This window comes from Choloepus didactylus, chromosome 18 (assembly GCF_015220235.1).
Source record: "Choloepus didactylus isolate mChoDid1 chromosome 18, mChoDid1.pri, whole genome shotgun sequence".
NCBI classification, from domain to species: domain Eukaryota; kingdom Metazoa; phylum Chordata; class Mammalia; order Pilosa; family Megalonychidae; genus Choloepus; species Choloepus didactylus.
The window spans coordinates 44,618,620-44,638,722 of NC_051324.1; the positions used below are offsets into that span (position 1 = coordinate 44,618,620).

Here is a 20,103-nt window from a genome sequence, read left to right on the forward strand (position 1 = left end):
ATGGCCTCTAGATTGTAAGCTCTTACAGCAGTCAGAATTGTAATGGCTATCTCCAACCTTTGAGATGCTGATCTCTGATTGGTCTCTAGAACACTGAGTATCTCTGCGACACCTGAAACTCAGAGCTAGAGCTTGGCAGATATGAATGTCAGTGTTAGTGCATATAGCAACTGTTAAAAAAAAAAGCTGAAAAAGAGCCCAGACTTCAATTAGTGATATGAATGAAGCAGATGTGGTTAAGACTAGGGCAAACCGGGCCAAAGGATAAAGGCCAAAATCGACTGTGTTTTAAAACTTCAACTTCCATGTGAGACCAAGGGAAGAGATGTCTATTTGGTGCAGGTCCTATATTTTCTAAACAGTATAACTCTACAGTCAGTTTGTTGAAACACCACAATTACATGGAACTTTGAATTGGAACTGAGATACAGTAGATTAGTAAAGGTTAGAGTGAAATAGTGACACGTTCCAAAGTAATTTAGGCGGAGAATAAAGACATATTTACAGGGCCCCCCTGAGGAGCTGGGGGAAGATGCGGAAGTGTTGGACTTCCTCACCTGGACTGGTGCTGATGTTCTCATAAACACTGAGGACTGGTGGTTTGATGTGCCAAGCCATCTATCTTGGTGCTTGCCTTTATAAAGCTCACTACTGGAAAGGAGAGACTAAATTCACATATAATTGTGCCCTAGAGTCTTCCCCTGAGTGCCTCTGTGTTGCTCAGATGTGGCCCTCTCTCTCTCTCTCTCTAATTAAGCCACCTCGGCAGGTGAACTCACTGCCCTCCCCCCTACTTGGGACCTAACTCCCAGGGGTGGAAATCTCCCTGGCATGACTCCCAGGGATAAATCTGGACCTGGCATCGTGGGATTGAGAATATCTTCTTGACCAAAAGGGGGATGCAAAATGAAAAGAAATAAAGTTTCAGTGGCTGAGAGATTTCAAATGGAGTCGAGAGATCACTGTGGTGGACATTCTTATGCACTATATAGATAACATCTCTTAGGTTTTAATGTATTGGAATAGCTAGAAGTAAATACCTGAAACTATCAAACTCCAACCCAGTAGTCTGGATTCCTGAAAATGATTGTATAACAATGTAGATTACGAGGGGTGACATTGTGATTGTGAAAACCTTGTGGATCACACACACTCCCTTTATCTAGTGTATGGATGGATGAGTAGAAAAATGGGGACAAAAACTAAATGAAAAATAGGGTGGGATGGGGGAGTGGTCTGGGTGTTCTTTTTTACTTTTATTTTTTACTCTTATTCTCATTCTTTCTGGTGTAAGGAAAATGTTCAAAAACAGATTGGGGTGATGAATACATAACTATATGATGGTACTGTGAACAGTTGATTGTACACCATGCATGACTGTATGGTATGTGAATATATGTCAATAAAATTGAATTTAATTAAAAAAAAAAATTTAGCCAGTGAACCAGAAACTATAAAAGGAGAACCAAGTGTAAATTTTAGAACAGAAATACAGAATGATTAAGATCCCAATGGATGGTTTTAACAGCGTATCAAAATTAGCCAAAGACAGTATCACTGGTCTAGAAAATGGATCAGAACAAACTATGCAAAGTAGAAGAAAAAAAAAAAAAGGAAATACAGAACAGAACACAAAGTAGGCTAAAAATATTTAACAAACATGCAATTAATATCCCAGAAGGAAAAGGATACCAGACAAGAAACAATATTTGAAAGACATAATGTCCAAGAATTTTCAAAACCTACAAAAAACATTAAGCCAGATTCAAAAGCACTATGAAGACCAAGCAGACTACAAAGCAAGCTAAAACAAGGAAAAAAGAATCAATCAACAAAACAACAAGCCAATCCATGATAATACGGAATTACTACTGAGTTTTGAAGGGGTAGTACTTCTACTTTTAAAGATACCTGATGAAGTACCTACAGATTAAAAATAACACAATAAAGGTAATTGTGAAGCTAGGTTCTAGTCATCACGCTGCCAATTCTAAAAATACCTTGGACAATTTACTTTATCTCTTTGAACCTCACTATCCTGATCTGTAAAATGAAAGCATTAGCTTAAGATATTGCAGAGAGTAGCAGACTGGCTAGCTGTTGACTTATTTTCCTCCTGGACATAAAGCCAAGCAACATTTCCTGGCATGCCATGCACTTAGTGTGGCCTCATAACTAATTTTGGGCCAATAAATGTGGGTGACACACACCACTCACAGGCCAGGCCTATAAAAACCCCCTTTAGGTGAATCTCTGTTTCTTACCCCCATAAGCCAACTAGAGGCCAATATCTTGGGCAACTTTGGAAGACCCAATCTCAAGATGGGAGAACCTCTATAACCTTGGGTCCTTGAAGTAGAACACAGACTTCCTCTCCATCCCAATTTTATATGAGTGAATAAACATCTTCTATTAAGCCACTGGTATCTCAGACATTTTCTATTTAAACAGCTACCTTAACTTTATTCATAATAACATGTAAGATACCACAGTTCTAGGAATACTACATTCTAAAACAGATAACAATTTCCTATTGGACAGCCAGATTAGCTGCCAGTGTCTTCAGAAGAGACTGTGAATCAAGTAGTAGCAATGTTACCCATTTTTCTTTTAATCTCCTGTTGTAATGCAACATAGTTCTGTTGAGAAAGAAACATCATAAAATCCATCTACCCTTTATTGTTCTTACAGTGGAGAATATGCTATTAAGTAAGCTTTACACAATTGAAAAAGGGCTTCCCTCAGAGAAACAGCAGATTTGAAACATCAGGTTTTGATACACTTCATATCAAAGCTCAAAAGAGAACAGGAATGGGAACTAATCTACTAACTTAGAGCTATCAGCACTCACAATCAGAAGATGTCCTCGGCCTTTTATTCTCTACCCAGGCAGGTACTCCCCCCATGGCATGCTGAAATCTGAACAAAAATACAAAAATAAAAATTTTTAGTAAACATTTTATATTCACAGAACTTGCTATGTCTATAAAGCATAGGTTAAACCACCCTCGAGAGTATATATGGTGTTTCTTCTAACGAAGTTTTTGTCTATAAGAACAGAGAGGCTACTCACATAGAATAGACACAACGTGCCTACACCGGAAATTTTCATGAACCTCTGCCTATCTAATCTGGTCCTTAATACGTATTTGGTGTTAATTATTTAAGTCAAATTACATGATTCTCTTATTTGCTAGTATCAACACATCCCAGATCTTGAAGACTGAAGACATTTCCTCATGGTTATAAACCAATGCCATAGTACACAGAGTACACGACAGAACATGTCTGAAAGAAAATAACCAGATTGCTAATAACATGCAAAACTTAGTCATGTATCACTTGAATGAAATGGGAGTGTTCCACCTTGGAAAAACTAAACTTGACAAGAAGCATGACAGTTATTTCTAAAGGGATGATGTCTGGAAAAGAGGAAAGAGTCCAACTGTTTAATGTAGAAATAGGAACTAACCCACCAAACTAATCCACCAGCCATAAACAATTAGAAAACTGGGAGAAAAAAAAAAAAAGCACAAAAACAGCTCTTTAGCTGTTTTCAGAAATCAGACAAGAGGTAGCCTAGGACTTGGATCTCTGAGAAAAGGAAAACAAATAGGGTGAGTCATACATCACTAGGATTTTCCCCAAGACATTTATAAGACCCTGACACAGAACTAAATAGAAAAAGATCTGAATTTGAAGGGCAGCATGCTACAGAGGATGGAACTGTTCAGAAAAAAGATCTCCAGAAATATGCATAAGGATTCGCTGACTCTTTTGCCAATTACTGAGGTATACATGCACAGGATGACACTCCTCCATAAGGTCAAGGAAAAGAACTACTAGGGATCTGTAAAGTACATAGTACTGAAGTTCACACATTCAAGTTCCAACCAGTCAGAAGGAAAATCATTAAGAAAACTTGGGGAATTAAGTAGAAATCACAGAAAGGTTATACCTTAGGAGTGGAGTTAAATAAGCCTAGAGTAAATACTACTCTAGAACTGAGCTAACAAAGCTTAAAAACAACTCTTCAAAGGATCAAACTAATCTGAAAGCCAAGTAACTGCCTGCCAAGACAAAGCTCAACACTCATTAAAGGAAAAAACAAAAAAAACAAACAAAAAAAAACAAACAAAAAAGGCTCTCAACAACATAACATTTACACTGCCCAGCATCCAATCAAAATTACTAGACATGTAAAGAAACAGAAAAATGTAAACCATAACCAAAACAAATGTGCCAACAGAAACAGAGACGTGATAGGCATGATAGAACACAAGCACACAAGGACTTTAAAATAGTTATTACAAATCTATTTGAGAATTAAAAGGATGTACGGAAATTTTAAAAAGAGAAATGGAAACAAAAGTCTTCTAGAGCTGAAAGGATCTTCTAGCAAAGAAAAACACATTATCTAAAACAATAAAATCCACCAGATAAATGTAACAGATTAGACGACTCACAAGAAAAGTTCAATGACTAAGACAAGACAGAAGAAACTGTCTAAACTAAAGCACAAATCAAAAAATGGCTGAAAAAATTGAACAGAGCTTCAGTGTTCTATGAAAAAATATACAGTACTCTAACACACATTATTGAAGTTCAAGAAAAGATGGAAGGCAGAAAATATTTCTGGAGAATTAAGAGATGAAAAATTCCCAAATTTGATTTAAAATAAGTCTTTTTAGATAAAAAGCTTGACAAACCCCAAGCAGTATAAACACCAAGAAAACCACACCAAGGAAAATCAAAACTCTGAAACAATCAGGAAAAATAAACAACCAGGAAAAAAAAATTGCACATTATGCTCAGGGGAACAAAGATAAGAATACTGACTTCTCATTGGAAACAATGCATGCCAATAGACAACGGGAATATCATTTTGAAAAGCTGAAATAACTGTCAATTTAGAATTGTATATCCAGCAAAAATTTCCTTGTAACTGAAGGCAAGACTACCACTTCTAGCCAAGATGGGGTAGGAATCAGATTTACCGTACTGCCTGAAATTCTTCAAAAAAAAAAAAACTTTTGTTTAAGACAAAGTACATGAAACAACAGTTTAAGACACTGGATAGTCACAACAGAAGATAGTTATCCCTGAAAGACAGAAAACAGAACAGCTGTGCCCTATGAGTCCCAAAATTTATTGCATTGAGAGTATTTCCAGAATATGGTACAGAGAGGGGGAACTGATGTAAAGCCTGGAAATCCCCTTATATTAAGGAGTCAGAGAAGAGGATCTGGGGAAATCACAGTGGTGCGAGTTTGCAGAGTACCGAAGAGGTGAAAACTGCACAGGGAACCCTGGAGATCTGCACAAAGTTCCCCTAAAGTATTCAGCGGAGGACTTACTACCACACATGTATGAAGAACTATGCAATGTCAAAGGACCATTTGAAAGGATCAGGGGAAACAGTGCTCTGAGTTCTTGCAGAGTCTGAAAAAGTACCTAATCCTACCAGCTAGAGGAAAAAAACTCGTAATTAAGGGAACTTAAAGTATTCCATCAGGTCATGCCTCAGCCATAGAAAATAATTAGCCCTAGACTGAGCACTGCACCAGACCCACCTAGGAAAACATAAAAGAAAGCCCCGAAAGGACCAAACTGTTTCCAAGTAACTTAGTTCTATCTCAGAACAAAGCTAAAGAAGATTTACAGAAATGCAAATATATCTAGCACCAAAAAGGTAAAATTCACAATGTCTGGCATCCAATCAAAGATTATCAGCCAAGCAAAGAGGCAGGAAAACACTACCCATAATGAGAATAATCAAAGAGAGAAGAACAAAGAAAAGTGAACAGAATTTGAGGAACCTGTGGGACACCAACAAGCATACCAATATATGTATTACGGAAGTTCCAGAAAATAAGAGAAAATATTCAAGGAAATAATTTCTGAAAACTTCCCAAATTTAACAATAAATACACACATCGAAGATGCTTAAGGAATCCCAAATGGAATAAACACAAATAGACCCCCACTATGCCATGTTATTATCAAACCTCAAATAGCAAAAATAGAGAATTCTGAAAGCTGCAAAAGAGAAGCAACAAGTCACACAAGGGAGCCTCAATAAGATTAAATGCTGATTTTTCATTGGAAACCATGGCAGCAAGATGGCAGTCGGATGAACTATTCAAAGAGCTGAAAGCAAAAAACTGCCAACCAAGAATTCTCTACACAGCAAAACCGTCTTTCAAAAGTGAGGGCAAGATTAAGATATTGCCAGATAAACAAAAGCTAAGGGACTTTGGCCCACTAGACCAAACCTACGAGATGCTAGAGAGGTCTGCTGGTTGAAAAGATGGTAGACAACAAATCAAAACCACATGAAGAAATAAAGAGCTCCAGTGAGGATAATGACATGAGCAAACACAAATGCCAGTACTATTGTATTTTCCTCTCGTAACTCTACTTTTTTACTTCTTAAAGGACATAAAAGACAAATGCATAAAATGCAACCAATAAATCAGTGGTTTTGGACTCAGAATGTATCAACACATAATTTGTGACAAGGACTACATGAAGGTGGAAGGACAGAGGGAGATAAGGACACAGTTTGTATATACAGTGTGTATATACCTATTAGAGTATAGGTTTCCAGGGACGTGGGGTAGGGGGAATGGGGAATTAGTGCATAATGAGTACAGGGTTTCTGTCTGGGGAGATGGGAAGGTTTTAGTAATGGAAGGTGGTGAGTATACCACAGTATTATGAATGTGATTAGTCCCACTGATTAATGGTATGCTTGGGAGTAGTTGAGATGGGAATGTTTGTGTTGTAGATACGTTCCCACAATTTAAAAAAACAGAGCAACTAAAAAAAAAACCAGAAAATTTCAGTATGTGCGAAATTCTACAACTGGCCTGCATATTTTTAAAAAATCAATGTCATAGACAAAAATAAAAAGATGGGTATGCTGGCTTAGTCTAAAAGATTTAAGAAACATAAAATCCAAATATAACACATGAACCTTATGACAACTGGAGAAATGTATATGTACTGACCATTAGATGTTTATTTTCTAAGGTTTGATAATGATCTTATATTGGAAGGGAAACATCCTTAACCTCAGACAGTGCACACTGAAGAATGTAGGAGTGAAGTGTCCTGTTTTCTGCAACTTACTTTCACATAGATCAGGAAATCATACACACACACATTCACACACACACAACCCTCACATATAAAGCAAATATGGCAAAATGTTAAAAATCATCCAAACCAGGTTCTAAGTGTTAAAGGTATTTCAATTTTGAAAATGCTCTTATTATAAAGATGTGGTAAAGAAAGGGTTTATTACATACAAAAGAATAAACAAGAAAACAGTATCATCACTGGTTATTTTTGAGCGGTGAGATCACAAGTTCTTTTCCAAATTTTCTTCATGCTTGTTGTATCCTCCGTCCTCCAAATTTTTAAATTTATTTCTTCCAACAGCAATACTTTTACTTTCCAAAACAGAAAGAGAGTACTCAGAAATCTGTTATACACACCCCAAAGTAATTTGGGCAGAGAATAAAAATATGTATGCAGGGCTCCCCTGAGGAGCTGGAGGAAAATGCGGAAGTGTTGGACTTCTCACCTGGATTGTTGCTGATGTTCTCACAAACATTGAGGACTGACAACTTGGTATACCAAGCCCTCTATCTTGGGGCCTGCCCTTATGAAGCTCGTTATTGCAAAGGAGAGGCTAAACCTGCTTAAAATTGTGCCTAAGAGTCTCCCCCTGAGTGCCTCTGTGTTGCTCAGATGTGGCCTCTCTCTCTAGCTAACCCAACTCAGCAGGTGAACTCACTGCCCTCCCCACTACATGGGACCTGACTCCCAGGGGTGTAAATCTCCCTGGCAATGCAGGATATGACTTCCGGGTATGAGCCTGAACCCCATCGTAGGACTGAGAACACCTTCTTGACCAAAAGGGGGATGCAAAATGAAATGAAGTGAAGCTTTCTTGGCTGAGAGATTTCAAATGGAGTCAAGTGGTCATTCTAGTGGACATTCTTACATACTATATAGATAACCCTCCTTAGGTTTTAATGCACTAGAATAGCTAGAAGTAAATACCAGAAACTATCAAACTCCAACCCAGTAGCCTTGACTCTTGAAGACGAGTATATAACAATGTAGCTTACAAGGGGTGACAGTGTGATTGTGAAAACCTTGTGGATCGCACTCCCTTTATACAGTGTATGCATGGATGAGTAGATAAACGGCGACAAAAAATAAATGAAAAGTAGGGTGGGATGGGAGGGATGATTTGGGTGTTCTTTTTTACTTTCATTTTTTATTCTTCTTCTGATTCTGGTGTAAGGAAAATGTTCAAAAAAACAGATTGGGGTGATGAATGCATAACTGCATGATGGTACTGTGAACAGGTGATGGTACACCATGGATGACTGTATGGTATGTGAATATATCTCAATAAAACTGAATTTTTAAAAAAGCATATACCCTGAAAGGACAACATTTTGGTTAAAAAAAATTAGTTTTATTTTGGTGTAGTAGCTACTACTTTACAAACAATAAATTTGTCTCTATAAACCTAAGAATACAACATAATAAAAAATATTTTTATTTTAAAAATTACTATTTTAAAATAATTGAGATGTAAAAAGAGTAGAAAATATAATTTTACACAAAGAAGTTTGTATCACTTTGGTCAAGTAAGCAAAATCAATAATCATTTTGCATGGATGCAACTGAATTTTTTTGATCATTTAAAAAAATAATTCACCAAAACTTAAAAAAAAAAAAAAAATCTGTTACAGTCAAAGATTTGCAATCCCAAGTAAATGCCTAGTTATAAATACTCTTGGTAAATCATGAGAAAAAAGACACTTACTCTTCTTTAAGTCTCTTTTGTAGCTGTTCTTTTGAAAGTTTACTCTCACTGGCATTTTTCATCATATCTTTCCGAAAGCGATTGCTCATCATGTCAACCCTATAAAAAACAGAACAGCATGCTTAAATGATGTTTAAAGAATCAAGAGAAATAGTTCTTACCTTTAGCATTTAGAAAAAACAACTAATTTCACAATATATGTCAAGATTTGTAAGATGTTGAAAATCTCATGCATATTCTCCATTCTTCCCCAAACAAAAAGTAGTTTCCATTATTTCAGATCATCTAGTCTACCCTTTGGAAAACTAGTATCTCAAATTCAAAATTACTTATCTAATCACAGCTTATACCACTAACCAAAATAAATCCCAGGTAATTACAATTGTATGTATAAAAAACAAACCTTAAACAAACTGTTAAAAGTAGTTTTTAACAGTAAAACAGTAAACATAGTATTAAAAAAAAAAGATTCACAGATCTAACAATATAAAAATTAAAATAGTCCAAGTTTAAAAAACATTAAAAACAAAACTAAAAGGCCAACAGGAAACTAGGAAAAAAACTTGCAATAAATTTGACACGTAAAGGTTAAGTTCATGATATTTAGGGAGCTTTCACATTAAATTGGGAAAGTCTCCAATAAACAAACAAGTAAAAGATATAATAAAGAACTCTTATAAGTTCTTTATATCAATGACTAATAGCAAAAATGTCTCTATACAAATTAAGTAGAAAGACTATTTCTCAACCATTAAAGTGACAAAATCTGAAAAGAGACAAATCATTATTTATGAAACTGGAGTGATGAAATGGACACCTTTCAATAGTAACTGGTAGAACCTCATGATATGCAGTATTTATCCAAAGCCCTAAAAACGTTCATGCTTTCTAATCAAGGGATTCCACCTCAGAGAATCTTTCTTAGGGAAATAATCAGAAAAGTGGACAAAAATTCATGCACAAAGATGCATTAGATTTTTAAAGGGAAAAATAAAACCAATCTGTTCAACAATAGCTATGTAAATTCAGATTAATCAATACTACTGGCTATAATACAGCCCTGAAAAATGTTTATAAAGTTTTTGTTTTGTTTTGTTTTGTTTTCCAAAAGAAAAAGAAAATCGGGGAGCAAATGTTTGCAATATAATGTTAATCTGAAAGAGACAAAATGGTAAACTAACTATATGGTACATCCTCATCTATGAAGTACATATTATTGCATGTGCTAGCTAACGTTTTTTTAGCCTATGCACAGTTCCGGACAAAAGTTCTATATGTACAATTTCATTTAATCCTAACAGCCCTCTGACATAGTTAATATTATCATCATTTTACAAATGAGAAAAGGTTCCAAACTTGCCCAAGGACAAACAGTCAGGAAATGGCCGAAATTAGGAGGCAAACTTAGGTCTGACTCCAAACACTACATTCTCTTAGTTATTCTGTACAGCAAAGAAAAGAGGAGAGAGGGAGAGAATTATGCCAATATGTTAACAGTGGTTCTCGGCTGTGGGATTATGAATGACCTTTTCCTCTCCATAATTTCCTACAACTTTCAAATTATCAACCACATTTTCATAAGAACTTTAAAAACTGGAAAATAATTTTTTAAGTGTCCAGAGGAATTCCGGGGGAAAAGTTTGGTGACTTACATTTCATCATCTTCATCTTCTTCATCCACCCAAACTGGCTTCTTTTGAAGTGGAAAATTATCTTTTGCTTCATTCTCCACTTCTGAGTCACCAGAGTCTTCATGCGCACGAACCTAGAGAAGACAAAATGCCCTCACAGTGAGTTTTTCATATGACTTGTACTTAGGCGGTTTGTAGAATGCTTTGGTATTTGCAGCCCTCTGATGAAATAATGGGATGGAATGCCACCAGAGTGCTACAGGCTGAGCAGAAAACAGAGAGACCAGTGAAGGTACTGCACCCTGGATAGGCAAGGAAAGATGGAACAGACAAGGACAGAAAGTCAACATGCTGAAGGAAAAAGACCAAGTAAGACAAGAACGAAGAGTAAGTTAGATGAGGAGAGGAACAGGAAAAATTCCAGAACTACAGAATTCGACAAACTAGAACAAAAAATAACAAATGTCATATTCCTTATCTCATACATTTAGAAATATTTCTTCTCTAATTCTCTTAACCCTTTTTTACCCCTATCTACAGAAACTAAACTATGAAATCTAAATCTGGACCACAGAATATCCCCAGAAGCTTAGCCTTCCCAAAACTCTATGGTAGAAATGCCTAAGTTACTCTACTTACTCTCTTTACCCACTTATATAAAGCCCAAAAAATCCCACCTCCTACAAGAAAAAGTCTTCTTGACATGTCGACTTCAGGTCTATGTATTCCTTTTCCAGACTATGGAAATGTCACACATTCTATCTTCAGATTAGATTTCAGCAGCTTCTCCCATAGCACCCAAAGAAGGTTTTAGAAATCAGGTGGAACTTGACACTTGCTAGGTCCGCATCCATTTAACAAACATCTACCCTTTCTAAAATCTCACAGGCCTCCTCCACACCGCTTACCCTTTCCCGAATGCTTCTTTTTTAAACCTCTCCAGCACTTGTCACCAACATACTTGAGTTTTTCTTATTTATTTCTTTTATCGTCTGTCTCTGCCTTGAGCTTGTAAGCTCCAAGGAGATTTTTGTCAGTTTTGTCCATTGCTGTGTGAACAATGCCGGGAACTCCCAAACTTGGGAGAAAAGCCACATAATGAAAGGAATGATAAAAAATGTAAAAACTTAGAAGCAATCACGAAGGGTTTGCCACTGCCAGAAGATTACCTGGCACCCAACAGGCTTGCAAATATTTGTTGAATAAACGAATACGCAGTCATTCTAAAAGTTGGTGTACAGGATAATCATCTGGAAGACTGTTAGAATGCATCTTCCCAGGTTCGTGCCCAGGAATTCTGATTCCACAAACAGAATGGAATTCCATAATTTGCATCAACAAACACGGCAGACGGTTGAGGCAGGTGATCCACCCACCACGATGGAAAGGATAGTTAAAGCTGAGCCGCGAAAGATGCTCGGGACTACATGTTGAGCACCTGCTGCATACCAGGCACAGCGGCTCCAGTGGAGGCGGAGAAAGGCGCGGTCCCCGCCCTCCGAAGACTTCGTCTAGCTACCGGAAGCGGGGGACGCACAACGGCGCCCCCTCGGCGCCCGCGTTCTCCCGCTCCCTCCCACCTGAGCGCTCTCGCCGCCACAGGTCACCCAGACTCCGCCCCCGGAGCCTCGCCGCTTTCGGCGCGCCCCATCAGAGCGCGCCCAGACCGTGCGCCGCGGCCTCCCTCACCCGCGGGCCCCGCAGACGCTGCAGCAGCGCGTCCTCGTCGGCCTCGACATTGCCGAAGACGAGCTCCTCCAAACACTGCTCCACCGCGGGTTTGTCCTCTTCCAGCGCCTGGCGATTCTGCTGACGGAGCCGCCCCTCCGCCGCCGCCGCGACTGCGATCGCAGCGGTCGCAGCGCTCAGCCGGGCGAGGGATTTCCGCTGGGATGAAAGGGCAGCCTTTCGAGTCCGGCCGGCCGGCCTCGCTCCGCTTCTTCGGTCCGGCTTCATACGGGTCTTCGAAGCTGGCATCCTTCCGGTTCTGCGGTCCGGTTTCATTCGTTTCCTTTGCTTCGGCGGCATCGTTGGCTTTGAGAAGAAACGCAGGCGCTCACGTGGAACCTTACCGCGCATGCGCCCAGATGCCTCGCTTTCCGCTGCAACTGAGGGCCGGGAGGGACCGGAAAGAGCCTGCGCAGCCTCTCAACACGTGACCCAACACTCCGCCCCCTACGTAACGCCCACTCTTCTAGCGAGCCCCTCCCCACGTGGGAGTTCCTCCGGGAGAGCCAATCTTCCGGATGAAGGGGGAAGCGGCGTGACAGAAATGGAAAATTTTTCTAACTCAACTTCGCAGTTGCAACATAGTCAAAGGAGTACAAAAAGTCAATGTTCAAACCAAGATGATGGAATGAAACTTATACTGCTTTATAACCACTCGACTTAATCCAAGCCCCGATTACCTTGTCCACCCCTTCGTCTTGGTACGGTCCATAGAGTACGGAGCCTGTAGAGGGTCTCACTCTGGAAGAGAGAGAGGAGGGTATGTAGGGAAGTGGGCCAATCGGGGCGCGGGTCACGGCGCAAGCGCGCTGGGGAGGGAGGGCTATGCTAATGTTGTTGATATCCTGGGGCCACCCGAGTTAAAGGGGGGAAATCCGGGGGCTTCCGCAGCCGCCGCCAGTCTGAGCCCAGTCGGGGGCCCCCTGTAGTCGCCGCAGTCCCGGGGAGAGGCACCTACCCCCTGCGTTGGGAGGGGGTACCGCGGGCCCGGGGAGCACGGACATCCCCTACCCATGAGGCCCTGATGGAAAACACAAAGGATCTGGTGAGAGCCGAGCGCGGCAGCTGCTTTGTGTGGAAGGTGGGGGGACGCCTGCAGCTCCCCGACCTCAGGGACTCCTGTAGCTCCCTGACCCCGCTCCCAGGCCTGCTTGTCTATCTCACGCCCCCTCTGACTCTGGAGTCCCCCTCCCCCTACCGGCCGTTAAACGATTCAGGGTCTCCCCTCCCCCCATCCTCTTACCCTGGCCTCACTGGGGTTCACCCTACCCCCTCCACACTCTGGAAAAAATTTTGAGAAGAAAGTTTTTCTCTGCGTCTTGTCCGCTACCCCCACCTCGGCTCTGGAAGGGGAATGGAGTGGGAAGCTGGATCCGGGACTTTTCTCTTTTTTAGACTCCCGGGGTGAGAGACTGGAGTCCGTACTTCCCTCAGAAGGGACGTAGTTGAGGTGTTCTGCTGGGAAAGGCGCCTGTCCGCTTCGGGGCCAGTGCCGCAAGGCATTTCGCACGTGGAGGTGGAAATATTGAAAGGGGGCGGGGTGGGCACGTGTGGGAGGAAGTGGTAGGAGTGGTGTTTGGGAAGTGGCCGCCTAGGCCGCCCTTCTAAGTTGGTGGGCTGCTTATGATCATTGCGTTCTCTTTTGTGAAATAAGAATCCTAACATTTCAGAGTCGGAAGAGACATTAGAGGTCACCCAAAGCAGCCGTCCCCTCTGCAGCTTCTGTCAAGTGGTAGGTAGTCTGGCGTCTGCTTAACCTCCTACAAACTGAACACTCTCTATTGCCCAGGAGAGCCAGTTCTGTTTTTTAGTAACTCTTGTTTGTCCCCTTATTAGACTCTTCAGTCTCATTCATGTCCTTGTTAAGTTGCTCTTTTTTTTTACTTCTCAATTTTTCTCTCACATCCTCCTCACCCACCCACCGCTCATTGGCCTATATTTTGTGTGCCAGGAAAGAACAGCAGGGAAGTGGGGGAAGGAGGATTTGAGAGATAAGTGAGGGCCTGCCGAAAACTTTGCTAGGTCACTTTTGAGTGTGCTGACTTACCTGTCTGAGAATGATTGGTTTATTTCCACAGGAAGCTAGGGAAATACACAGTCTGGGGATTCCTTAACTGTTTTCTCTGGCTAGTGTATCTATTTGAAGTTAGATATTATAGAATCATCTCTATATTCTATCACAAAGCACACTTGCTTGTTTCCTAAAGCACTTTCCCTAATACCTACAAATTGTCTCTGGGGATAATACTCAATCGGTTAAAAGCATCTTCTGCTGCATCTGTGTGTTCCTTTGCAAGCTGATTCATCTTCCTTCCAAGGACCCCTTCTCAACAATACTTTCATTTGATTTTACAATTATTTTGTGAGATTCGGAATTTATGCAACACTTTAATATTTGCTTAGAGTGTGCAGTATTTTTAAATGCTCCTTGCAGTAAGAGCATTTAACAGAATGGAACAGTATTTATTACCTGGTAGTTGAGATAGTTCAGTTTTCTAGTGGTTTGATTTAAGCGACTCAGCGGTTTTCTAATGTTCTTCATTTAGTGAAATGTGCTGCTTCCAAAAGTAATTTTGTTGGCATAACAATCTTGGGGGTACATGCTTTCCTCTTCTTATCATGGTGAAGTGGGAGTCAAGATGTAACAAAAATAATTTAGATACACTGGATCTGAAAGCCAGTAAATAAATTTCAGTTTAAACTCTCGGTCCAGTGTATAAAACTTAGAGCATGTTTTTGTCCTTTCTTTTTTATCACTTAGAGACTGTTGTGTGTTTTGTGTGCTTAGATTGTATTTTTTGTTGTTTACCTCACTCAGCACCAAAGAGTGTTTAGAAAGAAAATAACTCTTTTTTTTTTTTTCTTTTTTTTTTCACCACCTCCTTTCTCTGAATATCAAGTAGATTCTATTTATACAGAACCCCATACTGGAGGCTTCAGGGTATCTTGGAAATTATGGGAAGAACTGGCTTTAAATAAGTGTCTGATCAAAGGGATCTTATGTTGGGTCATTTTTAACTGTCCAGTTTTTTATTTTAAGCAAACTTTGAAATACAGAAATTCCTCTGAAATCTAGTCACTAGAATTTAAGATGGATTTGAATAGAAATAGAAGAAGCAATAGAACTGTATAGTTGTGTCTTTAAAATTTTAATTAGTATAGAGTTCAAATTGTTTTCCTGCCTACTTTAGACATGAACTGTCATGACTTAAATTGACTGACTTTGGAGACATATGCATTCTAAACCTACTAAACAGGAACAACTGGTTTCATTTTTAAAAAGTGTACCACTTCTTTTTTATGGCTTGTTATATGTTGACTTGATTAATATCTAAACCGTCCTTGATGTTCAGATGTTTCTAGTTCCTTTATTAACATTGGAAATTAAAACAGAAGAATTTACTTTAAATTGTTTTAAAACATAACATTATAGTGCCAAACAAAGATAAAACCATAGTTTAGAAGTGAAGACAATACTAAATCACTAAAAGCCAAGGATATTCCATGGTCTGACTGACCACATTCAAAGATTACGCAAGTTACTGTTTTTTGTTTGGGTTGCTCTTTATTTCTCACTTGTTCATCTTTGAAATGTGTCCTCATACTATAAGATTTAATAATTCACATTTATAACTTCAAGGCAATCCAGTCAATGTGTATCATTAATCTTGGAGTTTCAAATCCAAGAGGGAAAATAATGCATTAGAACAGTAGGAGAGGAAGAACTTAAAATAGCAATACAAGCTAAGATACCTGTTCTACACCAGGGTATTCTTGGCTGTCAAAGACTGCTTCTAATTTTATACAAAGATTACAGATTGTTAGATTTAATCACGCTTCTGGAATAAACTTTTTTAAAGTATTTTTCTCCAAAAATTCTGTATGTCCCATAAGAAAGAGAAGAAAGAAGATAATTCACATTTGAATAAACCCTGAATTTTTGGCGAGACAGGCAATATGATAAGAAGGGCCCTGTTGGACTAGGTTAGAGTTGCAATTCTGTCACTAACTAGCTCTATGATACTTGTTAAATAAGATCCTGTGCCTTAGTTTCCTCATCCTCATAGTAGAAGGTTTGATTCAGTGGAACTTTCTGTGGTGATGGAAATGTCCTGTATCTGAGCCTGTCCAGTGTGGTAGCCACTAGCCATGTAATTAAGCACTAAACAGTGTAGCTAGTGTGACTAAGTGGCTTAATTTTTTAATTTAATGCTTTAGTCAATTTAAATTTAAATAGCCACATGTAGCTATGGCATCTCATGGCCTGTGATCCTGGGTGAGTTGCCTAATCTCTTAGAACCTTGATTTCCTCATCCAAAAAATGGGATGAGTGTTGGCCCCACTTCCCTCCAGAGGTTTCTGTAAACCTCCAATCAGGTGTGAGTACCACTGTATAAGAAAATGTAAGCTATGATAAATGAGAATAAAAATATTAAGATATCTTCCCAGAATCCCGTTTTCTTTCTCCCTTTTCACTGTTATCTAATTCCTATTCTTATAGAATTTGTTTTTTACAGTATCCATTTGTTATTTATCATAGACCAACCATTACTTTTAGTTAATTTGGTATTTTCTTGTCCTCCCAACTGTTTGGCCAGTTTGCAGTCTAGTTGTAGGAAAGGCATATTAAATCCAACTTTTTTTGTGTTTCTGGTGCTTAATATATGACTTGCATATATTGCCCTGTAAATATTGATTGATACTATCTAATATTTTACTTTTAAAATTTAAAACTTTAATTTGGTAGTTATAAAGTATTTCATACACCAGAGGAATATCCTTCTTGTATGTGTATGTGTTTAACACAATTTAATTTTTTCATCATTAGTACCCTGTAACTATTATTGATCATGGATTGCATATTTTTTGAGCAACCAGCTCCATATACATTTTTTTAAAGGTAAACAGCAATATTACGTCATCATTTTTATATCAGTTTTTTAGACTGTATCACATCAACATGATACTGAATAACCTGTTTAACATACTTTCAATATGTTACTATATTAATAAATGATCGTATTTGATTCCTCAGAGTCAGCCCTAGTATGAATTTTGTTATTTGGTGTAGAAGTGATAGCTGGTAATGGTCTTATACTGTCTAGGCCACCGTGTGTTTCAGACTTAATTTTGACATGGTCATCTTATTTTTAATTAGCTTTTCAGGTTCATACTTAAGGATTCGTAGCTTTCTTCTGAAGAGCTGAAAACCCATTCATGTGAATTATTTTATTTTATCATACATCCTTCCAGTGTGGTAAGTGACGTTTTCCTTATTTAGAAGCAAGGGAAACTGAGACACAAATTAACTGTTATATCCAAAGTTGTATCAATGATAGAACCAGAACTTAAACCTCAAAAGGCAGAAATTTTTATTTCTTACACCTATTAGAAAATAGCTTCATTATGCTCATTATTGCTTTTAATCTTAAAATATTGTACCTGTTCTCCTGAGTACTTTTTAGCTTTTGTAGGTGGATTATTCAAGACATTATTGCTTTGTTTCCCCTTGATTATATCACTGACATGAATTTATTTATCCTTTCACATTGAACTTGTGAGAAATAAAAACCCAGTAATCACAAATTTGTACCATTTATTTCCTTCACAATGGTAAGCGTTGAGACAGTAAAGGCATTGCTGTTTGGGCCAGTGAGTTGCATCACTGTGCTTGACTGCACTTTACATCCTGATGGTGGAATGAGGAAGAGCAGCAAGAGCTGAACACCTCTCTAGCTTTCATGGAGTAGTCTTCATGGTGTACTCTTAATACTTATTTTGAACTTTGTGAACTTTGTGCATACAACATTCAAATTTAAGTTTTTAGAAAATAGACATTCCATGGCTAAATATAGAACTTTGAAAATTAAGTGGATCACTGTTGTATATTGGTTTGGGTTATAAAGCATAGGTTAACTTTTAGTAATATTCATATTGAAACTATTCTATTTTTACTTGCTTGCATTTAGATTCTCAGATATTTTCTGGAGAATTTTTTCTACAGAAGTTTACAGTTTTACCAAAATTTTTGGTTGATTATACCAATAAGTTAATGGTTACACCTATTACTTTCTTTGTGGATTTTGTAAGGAAGAAGGTTCATCTACCTTCTTTTTTATGCTTCTTTTTACGTTACATTAGGAAAATGAAATTCTACTGAGATTTTGCTTACTTCTTACATTTTTCATTATACAATTATGGCATATTTGCTGTTAAAAAAGAAGAGAAAAAAATATAGGAAAGTTAAAATCATCTTCCCATTCCACTCCACACTGTTAATGATTTAGCTAGTCCTTCTAGGACCTTTCTGAATGCACAATAAATATAGATATGTCACTCTGTGCATGTGTTCATGTATATTGTTCTTTTAATAAAAAGTCATGCAGTGCATATTTTACGATTTACTTTTTCACCCAATATTTTACCTATTTCCAGTTACTCCCCGACTTACTATTTGATCATCTCCAGTTTTGCACTGTTGCTGCAGGAAATATCCTTCTACATACATTCTTGTGTCCTTGTGTCAATATTTCAGGACAGATTCCTGGAAGAGAGATCACCTGGTCAAAAAGACATACTCATTTTCAATTTTATAAATTAATGCCAAATTGCTTTCTAAAAAAGTGGCATAAATTTACATTCCTACCAGTCATATGAGTGCTGTTTCTCCCACACATATACTTTTTGATGTAGGATATCATCAGTCTCTCTCATTTTTACCAGTCCAATCAATGAACAAAAAAGTAAAGGATGTACTTTATAAAATTAACTTTTACTTTCATCAAAGTAATACATGTACATGATTTTACAATGCTAATCAATGCTAAAAGTACTCCAAAAAAGGGTCTCTTGCTGCATTTGCATTCTTTTCCTCTTCTAATTCAGTTGCTGTTAAACCAACTACTTTAAATTCTCTTCCTTTTTTTTCATATATCTGTATCCATAATTCTAAGTATGAGATTTATATTATTCATTTAATTTGTGGTTCTTATATGTTACTTGTTGACTTCCTTTCTGGTGGGTGAGGAGTTAACCATATATGCCCAAATATAACTATGCAAGGTTTCCCCACCTGCAAGCATTCTGTTGCTTTATATTCAAGACCTTAAATAGTCATCTAATCTGATTTTTCAGTTATTTTATTTTAAAGAACAATGTATTGATGACATATTACCTGAAACAATCTTATTTGTTATTTGATGCTTATTTTCTAAGCTTACAAAGGTTACCTGTCAGAACCAGTATTAAAAAAAATGAGGCTCAAATTTAAGAGAGATTTAAGATTAAGCCCTGAATTTGTGTTTTACTGTTCATTGTAGCTGTATGACCTTGAGCAAATTGCCTGGCCTCTTTGGGCCTCTGCGGGCCTCTGCTTCCTCAACTATAAAATGGGAGTAATAGTTGTTAAAAGGATTAAATGAGTTACTATATATTAAGTACTTAGAATGTGCCTAGTACTTATTAAGCATTTTGTAATTATTAGTTGTAATAATAATAAAACAAACCTTTTACAGGTTACTAACAAAAACAATTCAATAGGAGGTTATTATGGAGATTAAAAATAAACTCCTACAAAACAAAATGTGTTTTCAAAGCAAATTCACTTCAAAGTGAATCTAATGATGATAAAGTGTTTGAGAAAACAAAAATAGCAATATTTCTAAGATAATATATTTTAGTATACAGATATGTATGTATAAATTTCCAAGTCTGGAGGATAATGGCAACAGCCTGATTGCTATTACCCCATTCATCTCCCGCCCCCAAAAAACCCTATAAAATCAACAAGGAACACATATCACACACGCCCCTCCCTTCAGTGTTACTAGGAGACATTACCACACCCTTCAGATTACCTGTAAGTAGAGAAATAAACCAAATTCCAGGAGCTCC

The 20,103-nt window shown here is 38.1% G+C and overlaps 2 protein-coding genes across 12 annotated transcripts in view; one reads left to right on the forward strand and one right to left on the reverse strand.

Moving 5' to 3' along the window:
* The window catches only part of UTP18 (UTP18 small subunit processome component), a 50,860-nt gene extending 38,276 nt beyond the window's left edge, over positions 1-12,584 (reverse strand). The window contains exons 1-4 of the mRNA XM_037809721.1: positions 12,172-12,584; positions 10,504-10,616; positions 8,852-8,950; positions 2,852-2,919 (exon numbers count right to left, since the gene is read on the reverse strand). Coding sequence (XP_037665649.1) covers positions 2,852-2,919; positions 8,852-8,950; positions 10,504-10,616; positions 12,172-12,561 — 670 coding nt within the window. The 5' untranslated portion in view covers positions 12,562-12,584. The remainder of the gene's footprint in view (positions 1-2,851; positions 2,920-8,851; positions 8,951-10,503; positions 10,617-12,171) is intronic.
* MBTD1 (mbt domain containing 1) overlaps positions 12,036-20,103 on the forward strand; it is a 62,058-nt gene continuing 53,990 nt past the window's right edge. For 4 of the 11 annotated variants that reach the window (XM_037809717.1, XM_037809714.1, XM_037809715.1 and 1 more), the window contains exons 1-3: positions 13,038-13,255; positions 13,881-13,942; positions 17,369-17,467. The gene's annotated coding sequence lies outside the window, so the exon portion shown is untranslated. Of the gene's footprint in view, positions 12,971-13,036; positions 13,256-13,880; positions 13,943-17,368; positions 17,468-20,103 lie in introns of those variants that run through there. The other 7 variants (XM_037809708.1, XM_037809713.1, XM_037809709.1 and 4 more) reach the window with 6 other exon arrangements.